Source organism: Sturnira hondurensis, unplaced genomic scaffold (assembly GCF_014824575.4).
Source record: "Sturnira hondurensis isolate 20B ecotype Veracruz unplaced genomic scaffold, ASM1482457v3 Scaffold0007406, whole genome shotgun sequence".
In the NCBI taxonomy this organism is placed as follows: domain Eukaryota; kingdom Metazoa; phylum Chordata; class Mammalia; order Chiroptera; family Phyllostomidae; genus Sturnira; species Sturnira hondurensis.
The window spans coordinates 16245525-16272635 of NW_028080037.1; the positions used below are offsets into that span (position 1 = coordinate 16245525).

General features: G+C 54.2%; 2 protein-coding genes across 2 annotated transcripts; one reads left to right on the plus strand and one right to left on the minus strand.

Annotated features, from left to right (window-relative positions):
• Window positions 1-410: 410 nt before the first annotated feature.
• On the minus strand, window positions 411-24109 carry ZMAT5 (zinc finger matrin-type 5). Its single transcript, XM_037052465.1, has 6 exons — window positions 24019-24109; window positions 12930-13084; window positions 9141-9203; window positions 7467-7547; window positions 5620-5731; window positions 411-636 (listed from the first exon to the last, which is right to left on the minus strand). The coding sequence occupies exons 2-6, from the start codon at window positions 13054-13056 to the stop codon at window positions 507-509; spliced, it is 513 nt and encodes a 170-aa protein (XP_036908360.1). The 5' UTR covers window positions 13057-13084; window positions 24019-24109; the 3' UTR covers window positions 411-506.
• Window positions 24110-24422: 313 nt separating this feature from the next.
• UQCR10 (ubiquinol-cytochrome c reductase, complex III subunit X) lies at window positions 24423-26547 on the plus strand. The gene is made up of 2 exons (XM_037052466.1): window positions 24423-24614; window positions 26293-26547. Exons 1-2 carry the CDS (start codon window positions 24465-24467, stop codon window positions 26329-26331), a joined length of 189 nt encoding a protein of 62 aa, XP_036908361.1. The 5' UTR covers window positions 24423-24464; the 3' UTR covers window positions 26332-26547.
• The last annotated feature ends 564 nt before the right edge of the window (window positions 26548-27111 follow it).

The window sequence follows — 27111 nt, forward strand, 5'->3', positions numbered from 1 at the left end:
GGAATGGCAGTTGGAGTCCTTGAGCTCCTCCCCCCAGATTTGGAGTCACTTCTCAAATAGGGACGGTCACGGCCACACTGGCTCCCAAGGGAGAAGAGCGGTAAGCACCACCACCCTGAAGAAGACCTTGTATCACTCCAGCCCTGCCCGTCCTCTGACCTGGGGCCGGAGCAGTGAGCTGAGGTCACCCGGCAAGGGGGAAGCGTAGCCATATCACCATAGTGACAGACTTTCTTCATAAACATCCAGAAGCTAGTTTTCTCACCCGTCTTCTTAAGATGTCCCAGGATGGAGGGAGGGTGGAGCTGACTGGACTGGCAGGGCCAGGACCAGGACTGCACCTGGTGGGGGAGCTCCTGGGCCTCACCATGGCCAGGGCACGCTGAGCCAAAAGCTTCAGAGGCTCCATGGGACGCGGCAGGAGGGGGCCTCAGCATCCTGGTATGAACCCTTTATTGTCACTGAAGTGGGAACTGACTGGTGGGAGTCAGGTGGGGATGAGGGACTCAGCCCCACTGGACGCTGGGCTGCAGGGGCCACCCCCCGGGTGGGGGTGCCCGCAGAGATGGAGGCAGCTCCTGGACTGGTGGCCAGCCCACTGGGTACTGGAAGACAGTGGCTCTGATGGGTTCAGCCCTAGAGAGAAGGAGAAGGGCAGAGAATTAGCGTGGAGCAGGCCCCCAGCACACCCTCCCCGCCATCGTGGCTGTGGGGTGGGTCAACCTTTCTGGAAGGCAGAGCCTCAAAAACATGCAGACCCTTTGAGCCAGCAACCTCACCTCTAGGAATGAACCCAGGGAAATAGCAGGGTTGTGGGCAGAGACTGAGGTACAAGAAATAGAGCCCACCTCAGTGTCTGGCTGTGGGGACTGACTCCATGTATATGCACGTCCACAGCAGAGAATGCTATGCAGCCCGTGTACAAGTTAAGGTGAACTTATATGCACTGATGAAGAAAGGCATCCTGATGTACTGTGTGAGTAGTAGCAAAAGCAGCTTATAAAATAATGTATATAGCATGATACTATTTTTGTTTAAAGATATATAACATATATAAATGCATAAAAAACCTAGAAGACAGCAAAGTGTTAGCAGTGACTCTCTCTGTGTGGCGCAGTTATGGGTGGACAATATATATATTTTTTTACTTTATACTTTTGAGAAAGGTTTTACAAGTCTGCAAGCCTTTAAAATCCCCCCAAAATATTGTCTAAAATATTTTTAGGGACCTCATTTCTCGAGCTGCTCACTCTCCTTCCCCATCAGGCCCACTGTCCCCAGGACCATCCCCTGGGAACACAGGGCCTGTCTGAAATGCCCAGCCTGGGGCTGCCCTGTCCCCAGGAAGCTCGCTGAGGTGCAGGGACACCTTCCCCCACCCACTGCTCCACATCCCAGTCTTCCGGGACTCGACCCTGACTCGGGCTGCTGCTCTAGGGAGCAAGCACCCTGTGAGCTCACTTGGGAGTTCATGTCTCCCCTATGGGATTGGAGCTCTCAGAGGGCAGACACCAGGGGCTAGGGGTGGGGTCCATCGGGTCCCCCAGAGCCCAGAGCTGAGCTGGGCACAGGGAAGCCACCCAGCATGTTTGCCGATGACAAACAGCAATGCTAACCAGGCACTCTTCCAGACCAGACAGCACGGCCTAGAGGATCACTGTGCAAAGCCCATTTTACAGATGAGGCAACACAACTGAGGTGTACGGAGTCCGGCATATGCTCAAGTGACACAGTCCAGGGATGGGGGTAAAGGGCTGGAATGCAACCCACACATATGCTCCAGATATACACTGCCCCACTCTGGTTTCAGCTCCAGCAGCATCCAGCCCTGCCCTACCCCCAGGCCCCACTTTCAGTGAAGGCGAGGCCTGGCAACTCCTGGCTGGCTCAGGGGCCCAGTGGCCGGCCCTCTGTGAGAGGTCTGGAGAGGACTCAGGCCTCCGAGGTGGAGCTGGGGGACTTGGGGCAGGAGGCCTAGGAGTTTGCCTCCCTGCACCCACCCAGGCTACCCCTCTCCAGGCCTGACTGGCTATCCTGAGCCTATTTGAGGACTTGGGGCAGCCCAGACACAGCCACTGGGGCCTCTCCTTGCGTGCACGAACAGGGAAATCCCTGCTCAGCTGCTTGCTGCCTGTTGGAAAGCGCAGAAAGCAGCTCCCAGCATGATTTATGGCCCTGGGGAGATTTCATAAACTCCACCAGCTGCAGAGAAGGATGGGAGTCGGGGAGGCTCCACAGTCACTGGATGGGACAGCCCCGGCTGCCCGCCAAGCCAGAGTTCTCGGCATCCTCCATGGAGAGGGTATGATCCTTGGGAGCCCCTCCCCATGAGCCTCAGACCCTCCCTCTAGAAGGTGGGACTTGGGGCCCCTGTGCACCCTCAGGCTCCCACCAGGAGAAAGGCACCCCCATGTGTGTTCACAGATGCTGGCACGTTGCCCGGCCCCCCTTGCATGGGTCCTGATCCCCCGAAGTGGCCCCTCCAGCCCCACATAGAGCGGACAGGGACGCTGAGCTGCGCATGTGGCACCGCTCTGCTCTTGGGTCTCCCGTGGCCAGTGCATCCCGGGCACAAGGACAGGAGGAGCTTTCATCCTCCCAGCCATGGTCTTGATCAGAAGGACAGAGTCTTTGGCGGGTGCATGGGCCATAACAGCAGCGTCGGGCCAGAACGGGGGCGAAGGGGAAGGTTAAGCGGGATAAAGTCACAATCTGAAGAGCCAACAACGCAGCCCTGGCCTCGCCGAGGATTAGTCTGCTTGGCTGGGACCGGCCTCTCCAGCCCTCCACCCGCTGCTCTGGGCAGACCCCTCAGGGTCAGCCTGCCAAGGGGCACAGCACAGTGTGCTGGCTGGGGCCCCAGGATGCCTCCCTCTCCCCTGTTCCGGAGGGGTGGCCCGGCTCACCTTGAGGGCTCTGCTCAGTCTGTGGGGTTTGGGCCCTCGAGTCCGGGTGGCCCCAGGGAGGCCAGGCAGCCTCTGGTGTCCTGTGCCCCAGGGCAGGAAACAGACACCAGAGAAGAATAGGGGCCACTAGACCAGTCCCAATAAATGGTCCCTGGAATTGACACCCATTAAATAGTCCTCCAGGCCAGGGACCCTGCTCCCCAAAATGCTCTCTCATGCAGGCCACATGTCACCCAGCTCCAAACCCCAATGACAATAATGCAAGCTCAGGGCCATGACGGGGAGGCCGGGGGCTGGAAGGGGTGATGCCTTAGCTAAGCTTAAAGCATGAGTCTGATTTTGCCAGGTGTGGGAAAGTTGGGGAGCAGCTACAGGTGGAGGAAAACAGCATGTGCAAGGTGCCCCTAACTCAGAAACACCCACCACAGCTAAGAGGCTGCCAAGCACCCAGGGTACTAACATAGACGCCAGGTGGGACAGGCGAGAAGGTGACCCCCACAGGTCCGGGAAGTGGCAGGGAAGTTCCACCTGAGGTGGAGGAGGCCTAGGAGGGTTTAAGCAAAGGCCAGGCCAGCATGTGTTTTAGAAGCTTTTTGGGCTGTTGTGGGAATGAACTGGAGGAGCAGAGGGGGGGCAGGAGACCAGGAGAGGCAGCCATGGCCACCGAGGAGAGCTTGGCGTTTGAAGTCACAGAGCATGTGTTTCCAGGGCTACCTAGAGAGGGGGACATGGGAAACAGGGCAAGGCAAGGTGGAGGGTATCGTGGGTGCTGGTCGGGCTTGAATCCACCTTCCCCTTCCCCTGTAAGGGCAGAGCCCAAAGCTCTCAGGCCCAGGGTTCGGGTGGCATTTTTCACAAGACCGAGCTACAGGAGAGGGCTGAGGAAGAGGGCAGCGATGACAAAAGCAATGATAAATGTTCCCTCTTTTCTAACAACCCTCTTTTCTCAAGGCTGGACAGACCTGCTCTGCCCAGAGAATAATTCACTTTGGCTCTGAGCCCTGAGGAGGCAGGTGGATGGCAGGTGGACATAGAGAATAAGTAAGTGGTTGCCGGGAAAGCAGGTCCCCTGGAAGGGGCCACGTTGGGTGGACAGAGGGGGAGAGGCTTGGGGGATAGGTCCGGACCCTCAAGAGTCCGGACCCAGAAACAGCAAGGGGGTGGGGGAGAGGTCAGGGGAGGGAGCACAGTTTAGGAAAAGCAGCACAGCTGGACGCGCAGGTAGCTCGTCCCTGGAGCAGTGCGCAGTCTAGCAGGAGGGCAGGGCGCCTCCAGAGCTCCCCGCGGGGCCTCCACGTGGCTGCCCAAGTCTGAGGCGCAGCCATAAACCCCTGGATGATGATGGCCAGCCCCCAGGAGGCGCCCCTGTGACTAAAACCAGCACCACGAGGAAGAAGGGACGTGACACTCTAATACTTGAGTCATTTCTGTACTATATGCATTTTCAAGGTGGGAGGGACAAGAACGGCACAGATTTAAAACTGAGATGAAACTCAATGAAGTTCGTTGTACAATAGCTTAACGAGCTCTCTTCACTGGGGCACAGAGAAGGCTGGAAGCTTGGCCATACCTCCTGGCGGGGTCCAGAGGGAAAGCCTCATCGCCATAGAGCAGGGGTGTCAGAATCATTTTAACCGGGGTCCACATCAGCCCCATGGTTGCCATCAAAGGGCCGAATGTAACTTCAGGACTGTACGAATGTAACTACTCCTTCGCAGTTAAGCAAGAGCTCAGAGCTGCTGCCGAGTTGAAACAAGGTGCCGGGTCGGATGAAACAAGGTGGAGGGCCGGATTCGGCCCGCGGGCCTTGTGTTTGCCACCTCTGCCACAGACTGTCCAACCAGGCCCCGTGGCGCAGGCCAGGCTGGCTGCTGTCCCATAAAGCCACCCCACAGAGACAGCTGGGTCTAAGGCGGGGTGGTCCAGGGTAGGGCAACTTGTATGAAGTCACAGGCAGCTCATGGCACATCCTTTAGCCCCTTTCCCTCCCGTCCCTCTCCTCTCTCCTGGTGAAGAGCCCCGGGAGCCCTGGCTCCAAGAGGAGGACCTGGGACAGCACCCAGCACACACTCGAGGGCCTGACCCAGGGTGCTCCCCATATGTATAAAGGGCGTACGTATGCAAAGAAATAAAGGACACCCTGCCTACTTCTGAGCATCCTGAGTGCTGGTCCAAGGAGGAGCCCCTCCACAGGGGAGGCCTGGGACAGTGACCGTACGCCTGTTTTTACAACCCTGGGCATTCCCAGCTCAGTCTTTTCCCAGCCATGTGGCCTTGGGCCAGTCACACCCTCCTGTGAGCCTCACTTCCCTTCTGACAGGACACTAGAGGGGACACAGCAGTGGCTGGGACACTGGGGACTCAGTAACCACAGTCGCACTCCTCTGGTAATGGAACTGGTGATGTGGAGTCAAGGAGGCCTGGCCTCCCTCCAGCCGGCGCAGACTCCAGCAAGGAGGAGCCACTAAGGCAGGGGGATGAGGCCCTGGAATAGGAACTTTCGAACGGTTATGCCTCAACCTCTGGCCAGACTTGGGGGTCCAAGAACCCCCAACACGGCCCCTCCCTGGGGGGGCTGTGCTGGGGGCTGAGTCCCTATCTGGCACCTAGGCTCCGGCAGTTCATGGAGATTGTTCCCCTTCAGGTCAAGGCAGGCTGGCTGGGGTCTTGCTCCCAGGGGACATGGAAGTGGGGGGGCCCACGGGGCCTGTACCTGCTGCTTGGGGCTGAGCTCAGTCGCTTGGCTCTCTTCTCCAGCCAGTCCTCCAGGCGGCCCTCGGGGAGTTCAGTGCTGTCTACAGGCCACTCCCTGGCCCGCCTCTCCTCTGTGGGGAGAGGAAGACAGAGGCAAGTGAGGGGTAAGTACGCCCCGCCTGAATCCCAGTCTCCCACACACAGTCGGCACCTTCCTGGGAGGCCGCAGCCTGGGAGGCCAGGGGCACAGCCTCTGGCCCGTCCCCACGGTGGCACCCCCTCCCAGGCCCGCCCCTGGGCCTCACTCTGCTGCCCCATCGAGTGGAGGTAAAACACTGACTGCCTCCTGCGCTTTTTCCAGCTGGACACAGGACAACGCCTGGGGAGAGCCTGGCCGTCAGGAGGAGTCCAAATCTGGGGTGCAGGGGGGTTGCGTCTAAGCCACCAGCGAGGTCTCTGACCCTGGGCAGGAGAAGAAGCCTCAGCTTTTCTGATTTGCCTTCTCATAAAATGTCCTATGTGAATCTTTGCTAAGTTGAACCCAAGTAACAGATGGAGTTCCAACAGGCTGGGTGTGAGAGGTGCCAAGGTCTTGGGGGGAGTGGTGTGGGATGCAGCCTGGGGCCAGACGACCACGATCATCCTTGTGGACAGTGCCCGCCGTGGGCCCGGCCCTGGGCCTGCACTGAGAGTGCACCTACACTCTCCACCTTCAAACGTGGTCACGTCTGACAGGTCAAGACTCTGCCCCTGAGAGATTAAGCCATGTTCCAAGGTCACATGGGATGTGCTAGAGCCAGCTGGGGGCACACCTCTGCTCCCGCACCCACCCACCCCCGCCCAGGCCTCTCCCACCCTCTCTCCACAAGGGGTCATCCCCAGCTCCAGGCCCACTGGCCTGTGCTCTCCCCACCATGGACCAGTGATGCCCCGAGAGCCCAGGCTGGTGAAGAGTGGCAGGTACTGTCTTAGCCGGGACTTGCTGGTCTGGCCCGTGGGCCTTGCTTCTGCCTTAGGAAAGCTCCTGGAAACCCTGAGTTTTGCCAGGACTGCAGCCAGAGCGCTATCAGCTCCCCAGGGCAGGACCTTGCCCCCAGGGTCTGATTGGCCAGAGGATAGTGAGGCCCCTTGGGGCACAAGGGCAAAGGCCAGGCTCCCCTAGACACTCTGACTTCCACAAGGCCACTCGGACAGAGTAAGCACAGCAGCACCACAGGAGACCCCAGTTGGCCTCTAACTTGCTTGGGGCCCACATGAAGCCCTTCTGCCTGAGTGCTGGCCTCGGTTTCTCCCTCTGCTCAGAGAGGGGATGCATGAGAAGATTGATAAAGACCATCTTAGTGGGAACTTCCTTGTTCTCCAGTTGGAGAAGTGAGAAGTGAATTTCCTAAAGGCAGACACGCCAGACCCCAGGGGAAGCTGAACTTGCCCGTCCCTGGGACCACGGGGCCCAAAGATCCTGAGGGCAGGCAAGCTGCGCCCTTATCCCCTTGTCCCCGGAGTGCAGCAGGGGCTCCCTACATGTTGCCGGACTGAGGCAGGGAGGGAGCACACAGGTGAGTGGTGTCAGGGTAGCAGGAGAGCCCACGTGAGACCCTCGGCACTCCCTGAGAAGCCATGCCTGTCACTTTAAACCCAGCAGGGGACACGGATGGGAACTCCCCTGCACTTTCTCCACTCATGGCTGGGGTGGTTTGGAGGCAGTTTCTGACACCCACACCTGGGGCAGCCCTCCGCCTACCCGCCACAGTGGCCATAAAAGACGGGGCAGTGAGGAGGCACAGGGCGGTTTCCGCGGCCTCAGATCTTGCACGCCGTCCCCAGCAGCCCACCCCCACCCAGCCCCCGGTCCTGACCCAAACGTACCCTCCACCTGGATGCTCAGCTCCTGCAGGTCTCGCTCTGACATGTGGGAAAATCTGCAGTTGGGGCCAAAGTCGCACTGGCCTGCAAAGGGAAGACAGAGTTACTTGTGGCTCTGGAGGGGCTCCCACTGTGGGTGGAGGGGGTCACTGAAGTTTTCGGGGCAAGACTTTAGGGACTAAGGAGCAGCACCCCCACCCCTGAAGAAAAACCTGACTCTGTGGCCCCGCCCACACGAGCATCCGAAACAAGCTGTCTGGTCCATCATGCCTTGCTCATAACGCTTCCCTGGCTGGGGATCAAAAGCCACTGAAGCCTTTTGTGACTGGGCAGCAAGCCTCTTCAGGTCTGGCTCTTGTCATCACCCCATGGCCCCAGCCTGTTCCCAGCCTCAGCAAACGACATGCAGGTCCCTGAAAAAGCCATGCTTCCTCTTGCCACTCCAGGCCACGGCCCGTGCCGTGTCTTCCGTCCAGTGCCCTGTCTGCTCGTGTTGCTGCAGGAGCAGCCGCACTGCTCCCCAGAAAGGCTGTAATGGCAGCTTTGCACCATTAAAGGAGGCACCGAAGTCCAGGGAGGCTTTCTGAACCTCGACTGAGATGGCCAAAATGTGTCTCAAAATATCAGGGGACTGGAGGTGTCCTAGGCCAGTGCAGTAGACCAGAGGCATCTTCGCATTAAGGTGAAGTCCTTGGAGAAGCCCCCATAGGGGCAACACCATCCGGAGGGAATGCACACCTAGATTCCCAAGGTCAATAGCAGCGCCTCTCCCCAGTGCTAAGTTCCCTTGCACGCCATGTCAGTCACCATGGCTTTCATCTTTGCCTTGGATGCTAGGAAGCTCAGGCCCAAATCCTCAGAGAGTACATAGGACCTCGAAGCACGCCGGGAGGAGACTCATTTTCCTGGCTTTGTCTTCTTTTTCCTACCTTTATTTTTATCTGTGTTCGCTTCCTTCATCTACTGAGGTTTTTATCTCTTTAAACTATACACATCCCCCTGACTGGCGTGGGGCAGTGGGTTGGGCATCGTCGGCAGGTGGAAAAATTGCCAGTTCAATTCCCCATCAGGGCACAGGGTTGCGGGCCAGGTCCCCAAATGGGGGTGTGTGTGAGGCCATGGACTAATGTATCTCTCTCATATCAGTTTCCCTGTCTCCCCTTCTCCCTCCTTTTCCCTCTCTCTAAATATAAGTAAATAAATAATGAAATAAAAGAAAAACTATTGTATATGCATCTTTATTAGGTGGGTATTGAGCAGTCAAATCAACACTTAGCATCCTTGGTTCCGATTCTGAATCTTCTCTGCACAGTCAGACCTGTCACTGCCTCTAACCCTGCCTGCTGGGAGGGAGGACACAGCGGAGGTCTGGCTCCCAGGCTAACTTAATCCGACAGTCTATTACACCCGTCAGTGTCTCCTGGATTTGCACAATCTTCCAGCGCTTTCCTGTTCTGGCTGAGCTGATAAAATCGAATTCCAGGTCTGAAGAAGTGAGGACAAGCTCCTCGAAGCCTTAAGGCACAGCCCCAGGCCTCAAATGAGCAGTCGGCTGAGGCACCCAAGGCCACAGACTGGGTGCAGGACAGGGGCCAGGCTGGGGGGGAGGCTCTGCAGAGTTCCACACAGGCCAGAGGGGGCGTGCTGGTCCCTGGGGGAGGGGGAGCTGAACTGTACCTGTCAGTAGGAACTTCCTGCAGGGCCGCTTGTTCTGTTCATCCAGCAGAATGGCAGCTGCATCTGTGAGAGGAGGGAGCGGCGGGCTCAGCCCCAGGCTGCACACAGGCCCTCCTGGGAAGGGCTCCCCACCCATGAAGGAGTATAGGAGGGGATGGCCACAGATGGGGGTACTGGGCAGAGGAACCCCAGCTCCAGGAGACCTCAACCCCTCCTGCCACCCCACCCAGACCCAGACAAAGGCGAGGACCAGGTTTTAGGTTAGAGGGTCCGAGCTCTGCGCAGTGGAATCACCTAAGAGGTTGTTTTTCTTTTTTTTAATCCTGGTACCACAAGACTTTTCTGCCCTGTCTTCGCAACTTCCTATAAATCTGTAATTACTTCAACGTAGAAAGCTGAAAAACCCCCCTCCTGGTGCCCAGGAAGCTCACCGTATACCCCAGGGCCCAGGCTGCAAAATGCCGCTCTCCCCTCCCCGCTTACGCGGCGGTGCGCCCTCGGCACCAGGGCAGCGTCCAGCCTTGACAGGACCTGGCAATGACCTTTCTGGACACAAACCTTAACCCTGGTTTTCTCTGATTTTTTCTACCTTTATTTTCATGGTATATTTTTGTGTGCTTCTTGGTAGGCAAGGCAAGGAATCAATTCGCCGAAATCTGGGAGTAAGACACGTGAGGAAGGTGCACTGTCTCACTGCCTTGATGTCCCCTTCGATGTCACCTCCCCACATGTATGATGAATGGGCCAGACTTGGCAGGGGGGCTGCCTGTTCCTATGCCTGACGGCACAAGAGCGTTGCTGGGAAGGCGGGGCTGGGAGTGGCCTCAGCATCAGGTTCCTGGGGTGACGCTAACATGCAGCCAAGACTGAGACCTTCTGTAGTGAATGACCAACAAATGGCAGCACTTCTGATTTCATTTCCTCCTCACAAACCCAATGAACGCTACGAACACCCCCTTTTGCAGATGGGGAAACCGAGGTTCAGACAGGGGAAAAGGGCACACGGCGAGGAAGCGGCAGTGCAGGTTTGAACCCTGGCACGTGAGTCTAAAGCCCCCGCGCTTTCCTGCGTGGCTGCTGATCTCCTAGTTTCAGGGTGAGTAGCTGGCTCTGATGGGGGCTCCTCCCTTCCTCTCTTCCCCGGGGTAGCTGGTGGCTGGGGGGAAAGGGTGGGCTGCTGGGGTCAGGAGTTGGATATCAGAGGACTCCAGGGGTGGCTTGGGGGGTGTGCAGGTTGGACCAGCAGGGTGGGGAGGGGTCCACCTCTCAGCAGTGGGATTGTCAGACTCAGTCCAGCCATCTGACGCCATAGAACTTCCCCAGGCAGGTAGACGGGTGGGAGCACGTGGACATTGCCCAGGGCCCCCTTGGGGGTTGGACGACTGGGGCTGGCAGGGTGGCAAGCCTACACAGAGGGCCCTGGCTGGGTGGCTCAGTGTTGGGAGAAGACGTCCAGTTGGGAGAAGACGTCCAGGCTGCCCAACATCTGGCTGGTGGTGCTTAAGCCCAGCTACAGGTAGAATCATCAGGCGGCTTTTAAAGCACACAGAAGCCCGTGCCCATGCTGCTCAGGTTCTGCTTTAATTCATCTAATGGGGAAAGCACGAGAATCGTTAGAAGCTCCTCAGTGAGTATGAAAGTGCACCCAGGCTTGAGAACCCCGGGCCCAGGCCCCACACAACGAAGCCTGCACTCCTTCACCTCGTGTTCACGGCTCCTCGTGGTCTGACCCCATCTGTCCTTCTCGCTCCATCTCCCAATACTAACACCTGCCTCGGTGCCCCGTGTCTGTTTGCTCGTTCAATTAGACATTCATCGAACAAACATTTACTGAGCACGTCCTGTGTGCCAGGCTCCGTGCCAGGACGAGGATTTAGTGGAGAACAAGTCAGGCCTGGGCCTTCCTTCCGGTCCAACAGCCTCACTAATCCACGCGGATGGAAAGAGGTAAATAGCCAGCTCGAAGTCAAATGGCCTGACCGGGCCCCAGCGGTGGGGTGGGCATCCCGGAAGGCTCTGCCAGAGCCAGGATGGGAGGACCGGCCGGGGGCAGGGAACACAGCGGGAAGTAGAGGGTATAGGAACTGCAGCGGCCAGTGTGGCTAAAGCTCAGAGGGAAAGGTCAGAAGGGCATGGAGGCCTGGGGAGGACAGGGGTTCCACTCAGAACATGCCGCTGTCACTGGGCATGAGGTCACTTAGGAGAGGCCTTGCTTTATTCACCTGTAAGTCTTCAGAGGCTGTCTGGGAGCTGAGGACATGCCCAGGGCTTACCGGGCTAAGAGCTTCCTGGGCGTTGGCTGAATGAATGAGCCTGGAGATACAGGGCCTGGGGCCGGCCCTTTTGTGGACCCACAGGGACCTTCCTACTGAGTGAACTCTGGATGCCATACAGTAAGCACGAGAGGACCGAGATTACATGTCCCGGGGATTTGGTTGCTGCTAGTACGGCTGTTCAACGCCTGATTAAATTAAGGCCCCGCTGTTAGTGACACCTTGGGTCTGACACCGAGAGAGCCCAGCTCCAGGGCCTGAGCTGGTCCTGATCATGGTCAGCACTCTGACGGGACAGGAGTTAAGGGTCTTGTCCATGGACGTGAAACCAGGAGCACAGCAAGAGTTGAGTACTGGCCCAGGCTGGGGTACCATGTGCTCCCCCTGCCCCCCCCGAAGTCTGCACTGTGCAGTTGTTTGGGTAAAAAAGCTGGGGCCCTGGAGAAGCCTCTTAAGGAAGTGGAAAGAGCCCATGCGCCGGCTTAGGGTCCCCAGGGTGCAGCGACCCACTGCTCTGGTTTTCAAAGGCACCGCCTGAATTAGGGGCCCCCAGCCAGCCCAGGCCCCTTCACAGATCTGTTCTAGAGACTGAATGTGGCTGGTGAGGTGAGAGGGTGCTGGGAATGCAGGATCCCTGAGAAGGGGCTCGGCTGTTTCATCTTTTCTGTGAGTAACACAGTAGCCTCTGAAGATCAGCCCTGGATCCTAGGTCCCGGCTACTCTCGGCTGAGAGTCTGGGACTAGGGGCAAACACCAGGGTGACCCTGAGGCCCAGTTCCATGCCAGATCACAGCCCCCGCTGGACTTGGGGGACAGGGCATCTCTGCCTGGCACCAGGGTCACAGGCCTGCCAGGCACGTAGGAGGCCCTTCTGGCCCCACTCCCAGAGCCCTGCAACTGCAACTGTGTCTGGCCAGCTGAGCAGCCTGGCTGCCCTCCCTCATCTGAAACGGGGTGAGTCTGGGAGAGCTTTCAAAATACCATGCCTAGGCCCCACCCCAAACCTGCCACTGGGGATGGGCTCAGGGGATCAGCACTTTTTTATTTCAAGGTCTCCAGGGGATCCCAACTCCAAGACTACGATCCCGTGACCTAGAGAATTAATGAGAAAAGCAAATGACAAAACATGGAAGGCACCTGGCATGCAGCAGGGACAACTGCTTATGACTTCTAAGTCACAGACCAGGGAATTCTCTCTGCCTCACCTGCTCCTTCCTTCTCAGCTGCTGGAACTAATAACGCCCTCTGCCCAGAATGGTGTGGCTGGCTTTTCCCGACCTTTCAGCTATCAGCTCAAACATCGCCTCCTGGGGAGGGCCCTTCTTCCTGGCCACAGTGTCCCCAGAGCCTGGCAAGGCATCTGAGAACCAAGCCCTCGGTCAAGACCACTGGGGAAAGGTGCTCACACTCCAGTCTGACCTTCTGAGGGCCCACCTGCGCGAGGGCCCACCTGAGGATGAGAAAGATCAAAGAGCAGAGCTCCGTCAGCTGGGCCGCCGGGCCAGTGAGCACCCACCTCGGAACATGTCGTACCAGGACTTCTTGGCCTTGAGATGCTGCAGCCCATTCAGGTGCTTCTTGCGGTTGTGGAGGTTGTCCTGGAAGGAGCGGTCACAGTAGTCGCAGAAGTAACGTTTCCCCATGGCCACCAGCACCAGGCACTGCCGCTGCCTGGGAAACCACAAAGCACTCATTCAGAGCGTGGAATAGACGCCACGAGCCAAAGCCCACGGCACACCGCCCCGACGGTGTGCTCCCTGGGGGCCAGGCCTGCTGCTGGGCAAGGAAGGTGTTCCAGATGCTCTCTGCCTTGGTTAAAACTCACTGCAGCCCATGAGGAGCTACGTGGGCCAGTGTCTGGGAGACCTCACTTCAGAGGGGTCTTTGAATGATTCTGAGGCCCGGCTTCCACCCCAGGCCAGTTCAAGCAGAGCCTGAGTGGGTGAGGCCCAGGATCCAGCGTTTTTAAAGCTCCCCAGGTGATTGTCACACGGTCTGCTGCCCCTTTCCACACCTCTGACCTCCTCCCGACTGTTCTCTCCCTGCCCCCTCTCTGCTCCTCACACACGCCAGGCACATGCCCACTGGCCAGCATTGCCGTGCCGTTCCCTCTGCCTGGGTGCTCTCGCCCGGTACCTACCGAGCTTGCTCACTAGACTCCTTCGATCTTTGCTCAAATACCACCTTCTCAGTAATCTACTGTGACCACTTCATTTAACTGCAGAGCCCTCCACCCTCCACTTGGCTCTCCTTACTCCCTGCTTCACTTTTATCACCTTGGAAGCAATAAGTTAGTTGTTAGGTTTACTATCTTTTCTCCTGCTGCAAAGATAAATCCTTGCAGGCAGGGATATTTTTGTTCTGTTTATCGCTGAAGCTCCAGCACCCACAGTGGTGTGTGGTACCTAGCAGGCAACCAAATATTTCCTGAATAAACACATTAATTCCCATTTTCCTTAAGGGACAACTGAGGTTCAGCAAGGGGACTTGCCCAAGGTCACGCAGCTGGTAAGCAGAAGGTGGACCCTGGTCCCCTGAAACCCAGCTCTTTCACAGCCAGCTCAGTGCTTAGAGAAGTCAGGGGCTCGGGCAGAAATGCCAACAGCATCCCAAGGAGATTGGCTCACCTCTCAAGGGGCAGGTCCCCAGCCAATCGCAAAGGGCAGTGAAAAGTGAGACTGTGAAACATTCTCATTTCCCTCTGTCTTAAGACCCTTCGGCCACGGTGGCCACAGCTGCCACTCTGGACCAGGAGGTCTGCAGCCCAAGGCAGAGGTGAGTCTGTGGCTCTCACGGCGTCCCAAGGCCGGGGGAGAATCCACCGGGGACATCAGGTAGAATCTGCACAAGCTGAGCCCAGACAGGCCCCTCGCCCTTTGGGTTCTGTATTCTGACCCTTCATCTCACAGAGCAGGGTCCTGAGGTCCAGAGGACAAGACAGGTGACTTGCCCAAGGTCATGAGGTAGCAGCTCAGGGCAGCAGCAAAAGCTCCAGATTCCCTTGATGAGGCAAATAAAGACAGAACTGGGACCTGCCCCACAGGCTGGACAGATGGGGAAATGCATCTTGTTAAGAAGGGACTGGAGGGACACAAGACACATAAGCCCCCTGGACAGTCCAGGAAGCCACAGGAGCTGACAGAGAAAGCTGCTCCTGTGGCAGACAGGGACAGCAGCCATTAAGTCGAGGGCCATAATGGGATTAGGAACAGACAGTCATTTAAAATGAAAACATATAAAATCTCTCTGTTCTCCCGTTTCTGCTGAAAAACCGCATCCCAGACACACGGACTTGATATATTAAATTTGGCAGCTCTAATATACCCCATCTTGCCAGTAAACTTATAGGAATTGGATTGAAATCGTAAGAGATGAACGTTTAGGCTGAAAGCTTAACTAAGCCATTCATGAAGCTTGAGGCTCCTCGGAGCTGATGGCTCTGGAGAGGAATGGGAAGGGGAGGGGCCAAGGGGAGGGTGTCCCTCAGGAGACTGACACAGGACTGGCCCTGCAGCAGACTTAGCTGGACAAACCCATGCAGGGCACCGAGCAGCCAGCTGTGCGACCTTGGGCAAGTCACTTCCCCTCTCTCGGCCTCTACTTTCACTGGGGGAATGAGGCGGTGGGTCTGACTGGTTGCCTGATTATCTGGGGAGTGGTACAAAGAATTTTGCTAACCCAAATGAACTAGTAACAAAAGTACTAGCAATACAGCAGCACTAATAATGTCCAGTACTGAGGAAGGACTAAATAAATATTACCTACCACTTGATTTGTTGTGTACCTACTATGTCCTGGCACTAAATTGAAAGCTTTATAAATACATCATCTCAGGACAACCTCTGTAGTAGGACCTATGGTTATACCTTTTCAAGAGAGGGCACTGAGGCTCCAGTACGCGAAGTGACTTAGCCAGCCAGGATCACGCCACCAGAAAGCAGCGGGGCTGGGTTTAGAATCCAGGCAGGCGGCTGTGCAGTACCTCCAATCACTCACAAAACTCTCCTCCAGACAAAGCACACCGATGACAGCTTTCCTTCATGAATCACTCACTACACCCCCAGGACCACGTGGCCCCCAGAGGTAGGTGTTATAATCTCACAAATTCGTCCTCTGATGAATGTGGACGCTGAGGCTCAGAGAGCTGCTGTGGGGTGCTCCCCGGAGGGCACGTCGGGGAAGGGCAGAGTAGGTCTCAGGGGCCTGGGGCTCAGCTCTGCTGAGGAAGCCTCCCACCGACCCACTGGGAAACCAAGGCTCAGCAACACTCGGACCCAAATGATAAGCCCCCCAGGCTGGGCGTGTGTGTGTGCGTGTGTGTTCACACTTTCCTTCTCTTGCACACACACACAATGGGGGGCAAATCAGCCCCGGCACAGGGCCACAGCACCAGCTTTGCTGTGCCCACCCGGGCCACTCCCTCTGGCACAGGGAAGCACTCAGCCACCACCCAGAATGGGCTGACAGACCCCCACAGTCTAGTCCCAGATCTGCCGGGTGACGCTGTGACTCCGTCACTTGTCCTCTCTGGGCCTGCGCTGCCATGTGTGAAGCAGCAGGTGGGCAGCTCAATCAGACCATCCGGGTTTAAATCCGGTTTAAAACTACTGCTTTCTAACTCTTTGATCTTGAACAATTCGCTTCTTCCTATGAAAACTGGGAAAACAGTGCCCACCTCAGGGGTTGCTGGGAGTCAAATCATCCACAAACACACTTCGAGTAGCACAGGGCCTGGTCCACAAACCTCAGAAACGTGTTGGTTGTCCTCCTCCTCCTCCTCAGCCTTCCAAAAGCTCGTATTTCAGAAAACACAAGTGCAGAACCAGGAACAGGATGCCACCGCCCAAGGGAGCAGCTGGTACGGGTTACGGATGAGGTGCGTGTGGTCAGGAGAGGGCAAGTGAGCTCACAGAACACGGCAGAGGTGGGCGGGGAACCTCAGCCCCCATGGTGGGCCCAAATACCTGCTCTTCACAGCAGTTCTGCAGAGGCCCCCCTCCCCCACACGGCTCAGGGATGGTATCAGGGGGACAGGCTCCAGGGGGCCAGGGCTTCCTGCCCACCTCACAGGACTTCTCCCTGGAGGCAGAGGCCCCTCCCTGGGCAGGAGCTGGCCTTCAGCAAGGTGACCTCACCAGGCATCACCCAGTTTCGTCCTGCTCCAGTGCTTTGGCACACACCAGGACACGGTGCGGCTGCAGAATCCTCGGGAAAGATACAGCGCCCGCCAGACACACAACTTGGCGAGCAGACTCACCCCTCAGCCAGGTGCCCTTGCACTAGGCACAACCCACGCCACTGCACTTGACAGCCCCGAGTGGGAGGTCAGGAAGAGGGGATGGGGACAGCTGGACATTTCCAATGATGTTCATACACCAGCATGGGCTGCTGACTAAGCTGGCCTTCTCTGCTGTGATTCATCCTTATCCACCGAGGCTGGTGCACTCGGCAGGCCGCCTGGGAGCAAGGCCCTGTGTGGAACTCGGAATAATCTGGCCCGCTCCCTTGCCAGGGACGCAGGTGGAACCACCCATCCAGTCCCGGGGCCCAGGTGCACGGTTGCAATGGCATTTGCCAGGTGACAGACTGGCTCCTTGGGACAACCCCATGGGGTCACAAAGGTCTGGGTTTGAGTCCCAGCTCTGCTGGGTGACCTCTAGAAAGTTATTTCATCTCCCTGAGTCTGTCCATAGCTATAAAAGAGGAACCCCACTGTTGCCAGGAATTTACAGAGGTAGCTGTAGGCTAAGATGCCTAGCACAGAGTTCATGCTCCAGTGGAGGCTGTTACTGTTGCTGCGGTTTGTTGTCCAGAAGCCACATCCCCTCAGCCTCCTGGTGAGCACACCCTGACCACCTGATTTAAAACTGCAGCCAAAGTCACGATTGCAGGTGCACATTAGTGCGGGCACTTCCTCCCCGCTAACAACCTGCTGTTTCCCACGGGTCACCTCACCTTCTCACAAGCTGATCTGCTGCCACATGTGGCTGCCTCCCCACTAGAATACAGGCTCCATGAGGGCAGAGAGTTCTTTCTGTCCGTCCAACTACTGGCCCCAGCATCTAGAACAGGGCCTCGCCCACACAGCCACACAACTGCTCGTGGAAGGAGCCTGCAGAACCCGAGGTCTCCCACCCCGTGCTCACTGACGACATCTGCCAGGCCCTCTTTCCTCATGTTTGAATCTGGGGACAATGATGGGGATGGAAAGAGAAGGCAGTGAGAAGAGAGACACATGCGGCCCCAAAGGCAGGTGTCTCAGTGCCGGGTGGTGCTCAGTGCTGCCGCCACCCGCCCCACAGGGCTCCAGCCTCCAGTGGAGCCCCGCTACTGACTTAAACCACACCTGGCTACGCCGTGGCTCCTGACTTCCGTTGTCTGGGCTCAAGGAAGAGATTACCAACCAGCTGAGACACTTTGGGACAGAGGAAAGAATAAAAGAGAATGGGGGTGAGGGAGGGTGAAGGAAGGCACCTTCAGATTTGATTCCTGCATGCTGGGCTTCTGGCTTTCACTCTCCTACTTAACCCTCACCGAGACCCTCTGTATCAGGCGCCCATTCACGGATGTGGACACAGGTTCTGAAATACTCTCAATGTGCTGGAAGCCAAGGCTGGGAGAGACACTGATAATGGTAATTTCTCTTCAGCCTGAGTGCTGCTGGCAGGACAGCGACGCCAAGGTCCCCCACGCGGAGCCACTGCTCATGTGAGACCATGCGCCAGGGCCCCACTGCCAAGGCACACCAGAGCCAGCACTCACTCACACTGGGGTCCGGCTGACCCCAGAACCCTTTCTGCCCCCACCTCACTGCTCCGCTGTGAGGTCGTCGTGGGGCAGACATTTATCCTTCGTTGATACGCTTGGTTCCTTTCATCGTGTGCATCTCAGGTACAGAGCTAGCTTTGGCACAGCTCGGCTGTGGCCGGGGGATGGGACGCACACGGTAATTACCAGGACTTGTACTCACCACACGCAGCCCCGATGCTCACCTGCCATTCCTTCTAATTATGGCACTGCCAGACCCCAAGTCGACAGAAAACCGCAGCCAGGGGATGGCTTTATTACACACCCACTAGGAGCATGGCAATGTCCCAGCGCCACATATGCCTGCCGTCTGGAGTAGATGGCATCAGCGCTGCCCTGTGGGGGTGGCCCCCAGATTGCCCACCTAGGACCCAGCTCCAACAGAAGTGCCAAGAAGACCCAGATGTCTTCCCTGGGAGGAGTCCCAATATGTTAGGGGCCTCCTTCGGATGCCCTGGGGTTTGCTCCAGGAATCACACAGCTTTCTCATCCTGACCTCGCTCGGCTCCACCCCTTGGAATGAGGAACCGTCACCTTTCTCCCAGGGGTATCAGGCAGTGGGGGCCCACGCAGAGCAAGTGATGACTCAGCAGGCCTGTGAGAGGGCCAGGGTCCAGGGAGCCTCTGCTGCAGCATCCACAGGCCCCATGGAGAAAAATGCTGGTCTAAGGCAACAGACGATGGACGGGAGAACAGAGAGGGGGAGAGCTGGTGCAATGTCAGAGAGATCGTCCAAGTCAATCCCTACGCTAACCGTTCAACCGGGTCTGAATCCCATTCCGCCAGTCTCGGGCTGTGAAACTCTCAGCAAACAAACCACTTAACCTCTGAGCCTCATCTGGAAGATGAGGGTAATAATACTACTTCATATGATTACATTGAAGATTAAAGCATGCATGCCAGGTGCTTAGCACAGTGCCTGACGTGCCGATGGTGCTCATTTGTGGATGGGGCGGCCAGCCGTGGCCTCAGTGATACCCCCTCCTCGTGTCTGTACCGAGTGTTGTTCCCTTCTAAGCTGCAGCAGAGTTCTCTGTGACTACGAGAATACAGCAGAGGTGACAGTATGTCACTTCCAAAATCAAATTATAAAACACGCTGTGGGTTCCGTCCCAGTGTCTCCCTTCCTCCAGTCACCTGCTCTGGGGGAAGCTGGCTGCACAGTGTGAGCAGCACTGTGGGGAAGCCCCTGTGGCAAGGATCTGTTACCGGCCATGTGAGTAAGCCTGGAAGTGGAGCCTCCAGCCCCAGTCAAGCCTTCAGACAGGCATAGCCCGGAGCTGGACTGCAACCTTGTGCGGGAGTCTGAGCCAGAACCACTCAGCTGAGCCACTGCCAAATTCCTCACCCTCAGAAACAGAATAAGATACTGTTCATTACGTTAAGTTGCCAAGTTTTGGGGTAACTTGTTATATAGCAACAGCTGGTGAATGCACTGAAGACACGGAAAACCTAAGTCACTTTATGATCCATGATGGCTACAGACTGCCCTGTATCCCAAAATCAAAAAACAAAACCAACCCCACTCCCGAGTCAAGTCAAAGGAACCCCTGCGCCCTCCCCAGTCACACGTGCACAACCCCGGAGTTCCACGGCTCCCTCTGCACCCACTCACTCCCCAGCCGAATATCTGCTGAGCGCTTCCTCTCTGCTGGACTGGGACTCCCGTTTCATGACATAAAGTCACTGTCCTCACAAGAAGGTGCACCTCTTCACCAGGGTGACTGACTGACTGATGTGCCCCAGTAACAGCACTAGGCAAGAAGCTCTGTGCCAGGGGGTACCCAAGAGGGGTACTCCCTGGGTGCCCCTGGAATTCCCGCATCCAGGAGGGAATTCCTCCAAGGAAATGATCAGAGATGATCTCCAAGGTCTAAGCACCGAGGCGGTTGCCGCAATGCAGCTTGTCCTGACACTGAGATCTAGATGTCCGACCGTAAGGACAACCGACAGTGAGGCAGTGCTCGCCACACGCAGAGCGTGCTGCCCAAAGTCCCGAGCGGGTCGGGCCAGAGGCTCGGTGACATGATGCACAAAGCCTCTTGCCCTCATCTTACCCTCAAAAACCAGAATTGTGGGCATAGGGAGCCCACAGCTAGCCAGATGCGGGAGGAGGGCACGAGCCATATCTGGTTGATGGAATACCACACAGCCATTAAAAATCAAGACAAAGGAAATGATTCCTTCATACGGACAAATGTTCACTCCATACTGCTAAATAAAAATGATTCGTTATCACAACAGTATGTATGATATAATGGCACTTTTTTTTAGGAGAAAGAACCTCCCACCCCACACACACGCATAAAAAGACTGGAGCAGACACAAAGTATTTGCTATGGTTGTGTCGGGTAAGAGGGTTATGTGTGAGGTGGTTTTTTCATTTTGTGCTTTTCTATTTTTCTGCATTTAGCGTGTACTGTTTTTAAATTACCCCCCCAAAACTCCCTTAAAAGGCAGGAAACTATTCCTTCTTCCTTAGGAGATATCACAGATGGCTCCGGTGGCCTGGCTCCCCAGGACAACCCTTGAAAGGGATCTAAGACAGACATTGCCTGGGTCCCCAGCTGCAGGCTGATAGGGTGTGCTCTGATTCAAAGCAGACCTGGCCCAGTAAAGGTCAGCTGAACCCAAATCAGGCTCCAGGGAGCTGCAGGCTAGAGACACAGTTTCTCATCAGATAGTTACAGGTCCCAGGAGGCTAGAGTTTCCAAATAGGAAAAGTAAAAATAGTCTGAAGGAGGCTCGTGAACCAGATACCCAGACTCAGAACCGCCTGTGCCTCCCTTTTCTCCTCCTCTGAGTCTGGCTCCAAATACCACCTGACCCTCTGTTGCCACCATCATTGCTGCCCAATCAGGTCTCTCCTTCTGGCACCTGGACCAACCCCCGCCCCTAGCACCCCTGCCAGTTTACCCACCCTGGGCATCATCGGACCAACCCTCTTAAAACAACTCCTGCTCAAAATTTTCCATGGCTCCCTCTGTAACGCTTATTAAAAATGAAGTCTCCTGGAAGCTCTCCAGAATTCTGACCCAGCACATCTGGAGGAGGGCGGAAATCTGCGTGTTAACCAGTGAGTCTAGCACCTGTCCGTAGGTACCTGCTAAGAAACCAAAGCATGGGGGAAGGAGCTTCTGCTCACTGACCTCTCCTTTCCCTGCATCTGAAGGCGGCCTCTGCTAGGTACAGTGACTGGGGGGAGACACAGCCCCCGATTTGTGTCCTGGTCCGAAACTGGTCAGCTTGCTGACATGGCAACCCCAACTTGACTGGCATGCTAAACATAATTCAATGGAGTAAATAAAACTGTTTCCTAGCTATGTGTCCTGCTACGCTTCAGGACAATTTAGAACTGAAAATGGAATAGTATAAATCAAACTCATTGTACACGGTGGAGCAAAAGCAGGTTTACAGCTGTTCATGTGGAAAATAATACAATAATTACTAAGTAACATACAAGAATAAATTCTGTGCTTTGCCCCCCACTCTGCATCTATGTTCCTGTCCTGAATTTAGCAACAGTCCATGGATGCTTGGTATTTAAAAGTGTCAGTGACATTGAAAAGAATTTGACATGTTAAGTATATGACACATTGTGATTTCAATGTAAAATATAAAAGTTAAAATATACAGCTAGATAATTGATAAAATAGGTGAGTAATTGATAGTACACTCGGGATTTTACACTGAGAGATTATCAGTGGTTGGAAACACTAGCTACCCAGGATTACCTGGGGGGCTATGAAAACACTAAAGGTGACCCCCGCCATGTCCTAATTTCATGTCAGATACATATTTTTTTTTAGCTTCCCAGGCTAAGAAAAAGTAACATAAGAGAATTTAGCTGTCCATTAAATGCACTGAACTGTGTGCCCAGAGGTGTGGCTCAGCTGACTGGAGCATCATCCCATGCACTGAAAGACTGTGGGTTTGATCCTTGGTCAGGGCACAGACCTAGGATGCCGGTTCGACTCCCAGTCGGGACACGTACAGGAGGCAACCAATGGATGTTTCTCTCTCACACTGATGTTTCTCTTCTCTGTCTCTAGAATCAATAAATATATATATAAATGTTAAAAAAATAAAAAGGTACTGAACTGTTTACAAGGACTTAAAATGCACCATTTATAGGTTTAATTTATTAGGTTGTATAGTAACTGTTTAAGTATCATGGGGTAATTAGGTTTGCTATGTTATGTATCTGAAGCTCTCAAAAAGAAAATCTAATATACTACATTTATAAGTGGAATTAAATGTGTAAGGGAATGCAATCAGGCTGTAAACAGGGCTGAATGTTTAAAGGAATTTAGTTTGCTTGACATTAATGAATGGAAAAGTTCAGTTCATTTTTCTCATTTTTCTAGGTTTATGTATAGAATAATAACTTCTAAGTTGAATTTGATGGCTTACAAAAAATTAGGTTTTTAAAAATTGTTGCTCCAAAGAGAATTAACTAAAAAAACCAAAAATTCAAATGAAACAAAACAAGCCACAGTGTTACTGTCTGTGGTCTTCTCCTCCCATTCCACCTAAAATTATTCCTCCCTCCTCTGAATTTCCCATCTGCTAGATTTGTTGTTAGCAAGATGTAAGCATTCTTTCCCAGAATTTTCACAACTTCCTGTCCCAAGGGGCGACTAGGATGCTTTGCCAACAGAAAATAACCATAGTAAGGAAAACTCATTGTGGATGTATAGCATTTCACTTTTTTCCTCCCAGTCCCCTAATTACCACTAGTTTTACAAGTCAGAGGCAGATCCAAGCCTTGAATCCAGTCCCTGGTTCCCAACACCACACCTGTGCCAATGGGTTTTATCTGTGGCCCAGGCCTCTCCTCGGAAAATCAGTTCCAAATCCCCATCGGCCCATTTGATGTCTAAGAGACAGCTCAAATTTAACATGGCCAAACAGAGCTTGAGATCATCCCCATCGATTTTTAAACCATTGAGATAAAAACTTGGTGCTCGATTCCTTTTTCCTGCACACTCTACATGCATCTGTCAGCTTGTGCTGTCTGACCTAATACCTCCCAAATCTGACTGTGGCCAGAATTAACTGAGTGAATTAGCCATTGTGATGGAGGGGACCATAGGCACGTTTTGGAACTAATTGCCTGCAGAACGCAGGCCATAGGTCCTTGTGGGGCCACAGCAGACAAGTGCTGCCTGATCTGGCTGCTTTCTTAGCTCATCTACCGCCTTTCAGATTGAGATCTGCTTATCTTGTGGTAAGGAGGGGCAAAGTTTGAGAGGCAAAGAAATGGTGACAGAGGAGCCATAAGTGGAAGAATAGAGCAAAAATAGAATTTTGTATTTAAAATACATTCAAAATAAGGACATCCCTTTCCTCCAGAGAAGGCGCGCAAACAACATTTGTTAAACGGCCCTAGTACTCCAAAGCCCTTGCTCTTTCTTTTTAAAGTTAAAAATGATGGTTCAGTTCGCCTGCCTTGCAGGCCGGGGTTCTTAGCTCTAAAGTCCAGGTATGAGGGATGTAAGAAGTACGGGTAGGACCGCCCCTTTCCCTTAAGCCAGGCAGAGGGGGTTAAGCGCCCTCAGGACCCGACTTCTGCCACTGGATCCAACTTTAGCCCTGAAGTTGGGATTGACAGAGGAGACAGGGAGAGAGAGAAGCTCAGGACCCAGATGCTAGGAGCCCTCGCAGCACTAGCCACTCCCATTCCGTTAAATAGCGCAGCCCGCTGCAAGGAGCACCAACTTAGAAAAAGAGATCAACTCTTCCAGTGATGGAAAAGACCCTAAGACTTGATACTCCAGTTTGGCCAAAGAAAGTACCTGGTTCTGCCGGGACCGATGGATTCGAGCCCCTCCTCCTGGGTCCTTGCGTCGCGAACTGCTTGCTGGGATTCGTAGTCCTTTCTTGGGTATCAGTCCTTTCTTCCCAGAAACCTTTGGAAATTAAAGCCAATACGGGACGAGGGGAGGTGGAAGTAGCGCGAGGACTTCTGGGTGTTGTAGTTCTAAATAGTCAACTAGCAAGAAATGATTAGGGAGTAAACTATTTGTATAATAAATCTTACAAAACTATTTGAGCTGCCTTGATCTGACTCTTATGGTACTTTTTTTCGCGAAAGCCATCGGTTACCTCCCTGATGCAAAACAACGAGCACCGAGATTCAGAGTGACTACATATCCCATAAAGTATTTCACATTGAGGGCCTTTGGAGCGCCAGGTCGGCCGCAGCGCAGGCGCCGTGACGCGACTTCGGCAGCGGAGAAACATGGCGGCACCGACATTAAGTGCGCGGTTGTACTCCTTGCTATTCCGCAGAACGTCCACCTTCGCCCTTACCATCGCCGTGGGCGCCCTGTTCTTCGAGCGCGCCTTCGATCAAGGCGCGGACGCGATTTATGAACACATCAACCAGGGGGTGAGGGCCTAGGCCATCCCTGACCTTGGGCCCACCTGAGGGGTGACAGTGGAAGTGGAGGTGGGGCGGGACTCAGTGTACCCTTACCAGGGAGAGGGGTAAGCCCTGGGCGTCTATTGTCTGTAGGCTGCCGTCTGTCCTTTCCGCTCGGTGTGAGTCGTAAAACGTTAAACGAACTCAGTGGATTCCCCCGTTGCAGGGGTTAAGTATTGCTATCTCCCACATGCACTCATTTTATTTGTAGAAGCGAAAACAAAGTCAATGGCAAGTCAGGGCTGGAAACCGCACCTCCTGCCGCCTCTGAGGGTTTCAAGGGCAGATTCGAGCGGCCGACGATCGCAAAAAGGGCATCTCCTTAGACGTTGTGATGGCCTTTTCAGATAGCACTTTCGGTACCAAGGCTCACCAACTCAGGCAGCGTGGTGTTAATTATCGTTAAGAGTGGAGGCTGTGAAATCAGCCCTGGGTGGAAATACAGGGCCTTGTCACTTAAAACTGTGACGTTAGATTTCGGCAGGTTTCTTAACATCTCTGAGCTTCACTTCTATCTGTGAAACGGAAACGATAACAGTAACTACCTCGGAGTTATTGTGAGAATTACTTGAGTTATAAACAAGATGTCGCAGTGCCTGTTAGGTGGTACCACTCAAAACAGCGTTTGTTGCATTCCTCAGGATAAAGTGGAAGCATAAGGCAGGGAATAGCATCTTTTATTATTTTTTTCAAATTATAAGAGAAAGTTTATTTAGAAAGTTACAAAGGTAGTAGAAGTGAGCCATCTGGGCTGTGTAGGCTCAGGAAGCAGGTTACAGGAGCAAAAGGAGGGCCCTCGGGGAGCTTAGGAGTAAGAAAGACAAAGGTAACACCTCTGGGCAGAAGAGGGGAACAGGAAAGGCATTCCCCGGAGAGCCAACATCGTTTAGATTTATTGTGTGGCAGGCTGGATGCTAAGTGTTAAGTGCTGTGCATGCTCTAGGTCATTACATTGTGGCTCACACTAGGGAAGGTCTTTTGCAGATGCCCCGTGCCAGCATTCACTCGTGTTTTTAGTTCATAGCTGTCTGGCCTTATAGCTCAGGCAGGCTCTGTTCACGGAGGCTGTACTGCCTCTGGCCAGGGCAACTTTCTGCCCTGTAAAAGTACTACCACGATTCCATCTCCCGCCAGCAGTTACCCATTCCCAGTATTTGCGAAAGGCACCTGAGCATGTTGTCATCTGTGTATTTAGGAATGAGCGCCCAGCTAGTTCCTGACCCAAGGATCAGGAGCTGTGAAAGAAATTAGGGATGGCTCAATGTGAAGTGTAATATTTGGGGACTCGGCATTTTAGGACCTCTTAAGTGATACTTGGGAGTTGAAGAAATGAGCCCTCTTTCAGGCTCTGTTCATTACTAATTGTGTGCTTTGGGGCTGATTCCTCAATCTCTGTACGTCAATTTCCTATAAAAGTAGTAGTATTTCTTCCCACTTACTTCGCATGGTGACTGAGAGCATCAAAGTTTTATAAACATTAGGAATGTGCAGCAAGCCTGGTGTTGCTTCCAGTTTTGCCCTCTGCAACTGTCAGGACGTGGTAAGAGTTTCTCAAGCTTGTTTTAGAGACCAGAGTAGTGGGACTAGCGTTGTAAAATGTGGGAGGTGAAACTAAAAGTCTGTGGCTCTTGTTTTTAAAATGCAGAAGCTGTGGAAACACATCAAGCACAAGTATGAGAACTAGATCCTCAGAGGGTCCCATGAAGGCCAGAAGGACCAGGTCCACCTGCCAGCTGTTTGCCCAGAGCCAAGACCTCAGCCTGAGATGAGGCCCTGCATGGACCACTCTGCTGTTATTTGTTGTTGTGAAATGGCTTCACCGGACAGACTCTTTAACTTCTGCTGTGTTTGAAGTATGTTTAGTCAGAGTCATCAGCAAATAAATGTAAATTATCCTTGAGACCTGCTCTGCTTTGGGTGCTTTGTTAACTCTACCTTATCTTCACTTGTCACTTACTTGAGACCACTTCAAAGTCCTCTGCAAACATCTGAAGGGCAGATTCCATTATTCTGCGTTTCCCATTAACTCCCAAACAGTTCTGGTTTTTAAAACATAAGCTAGAGCCCTGGCCAGTGTGGCTCGTTTGGTTGGGCATCGTTCCCACAAGGTAAAGGGTTGCTGGTTCAATTCCTGGTAAGGGCACGTGCCTGGGTTGTGAGCCTGGTCCCTGGTTAGGGTGTGTGTGAGGTATGGGGAAGCCAGTCAGCGTTTTTTCTCACACATCAACGCTCCCTTCTCTTTTTCTGTGCCTTCCCCTCTCTCTCAAAATAAATACCTAAAATCTGACAAATAAAACGAGCTACAGTTGGAGATGTTACTTTCAACTTTGTCTTTCAAACTGATAATTCCATTCTTAAATCATACAGAAGACAGCTAACTGGCTTGGCCATGGGGGAGCGCTGTGGCCTTGGCTGGGCAAAAAATCCCTGGCCTGAGCATCTTGGGACACCCAGGCCCCACAGT

Bases quoted from the DNA above. Each gene is read 5' to 3' on its own strand.
- ZMAT5 (XM_037052465.1), bottom strand. From the start codon at position 13,056: ATGGGGAAACGTTACTTCTGCGACTACTGTGACCGCTCCTTCCAGGAC. The intron at 5,732-7,466 runs GTACGTTTGGGT...CTCTCCCCACAG, and splicing joins GCTGAGCATCCAGGTGGAGG to AGGAGAGGCGGGCCAGGGAG. The intron at 637-5,619 runs GTACAGGCCCCG...CCTTCTCTCTAG, and splicing joins AGCTCAGCCCCAAGCAGCAG to GGCTGAACCCATCAGAGCCA.
- UQCR10 (XM_037052466.1), top strand. From the start codon at position 24,465: ATGGCGGCACCGACATTAAGTGCGCGGTTGTACTCCTTGCTATTCCGC. The intron at 24,615-26,292 runs GTGAGGGCCTAG...TTTAAAATGCAG, and splicing joins ATGAACACATCAACCAGGGG to AAGCTGTGGAAACACATCAA.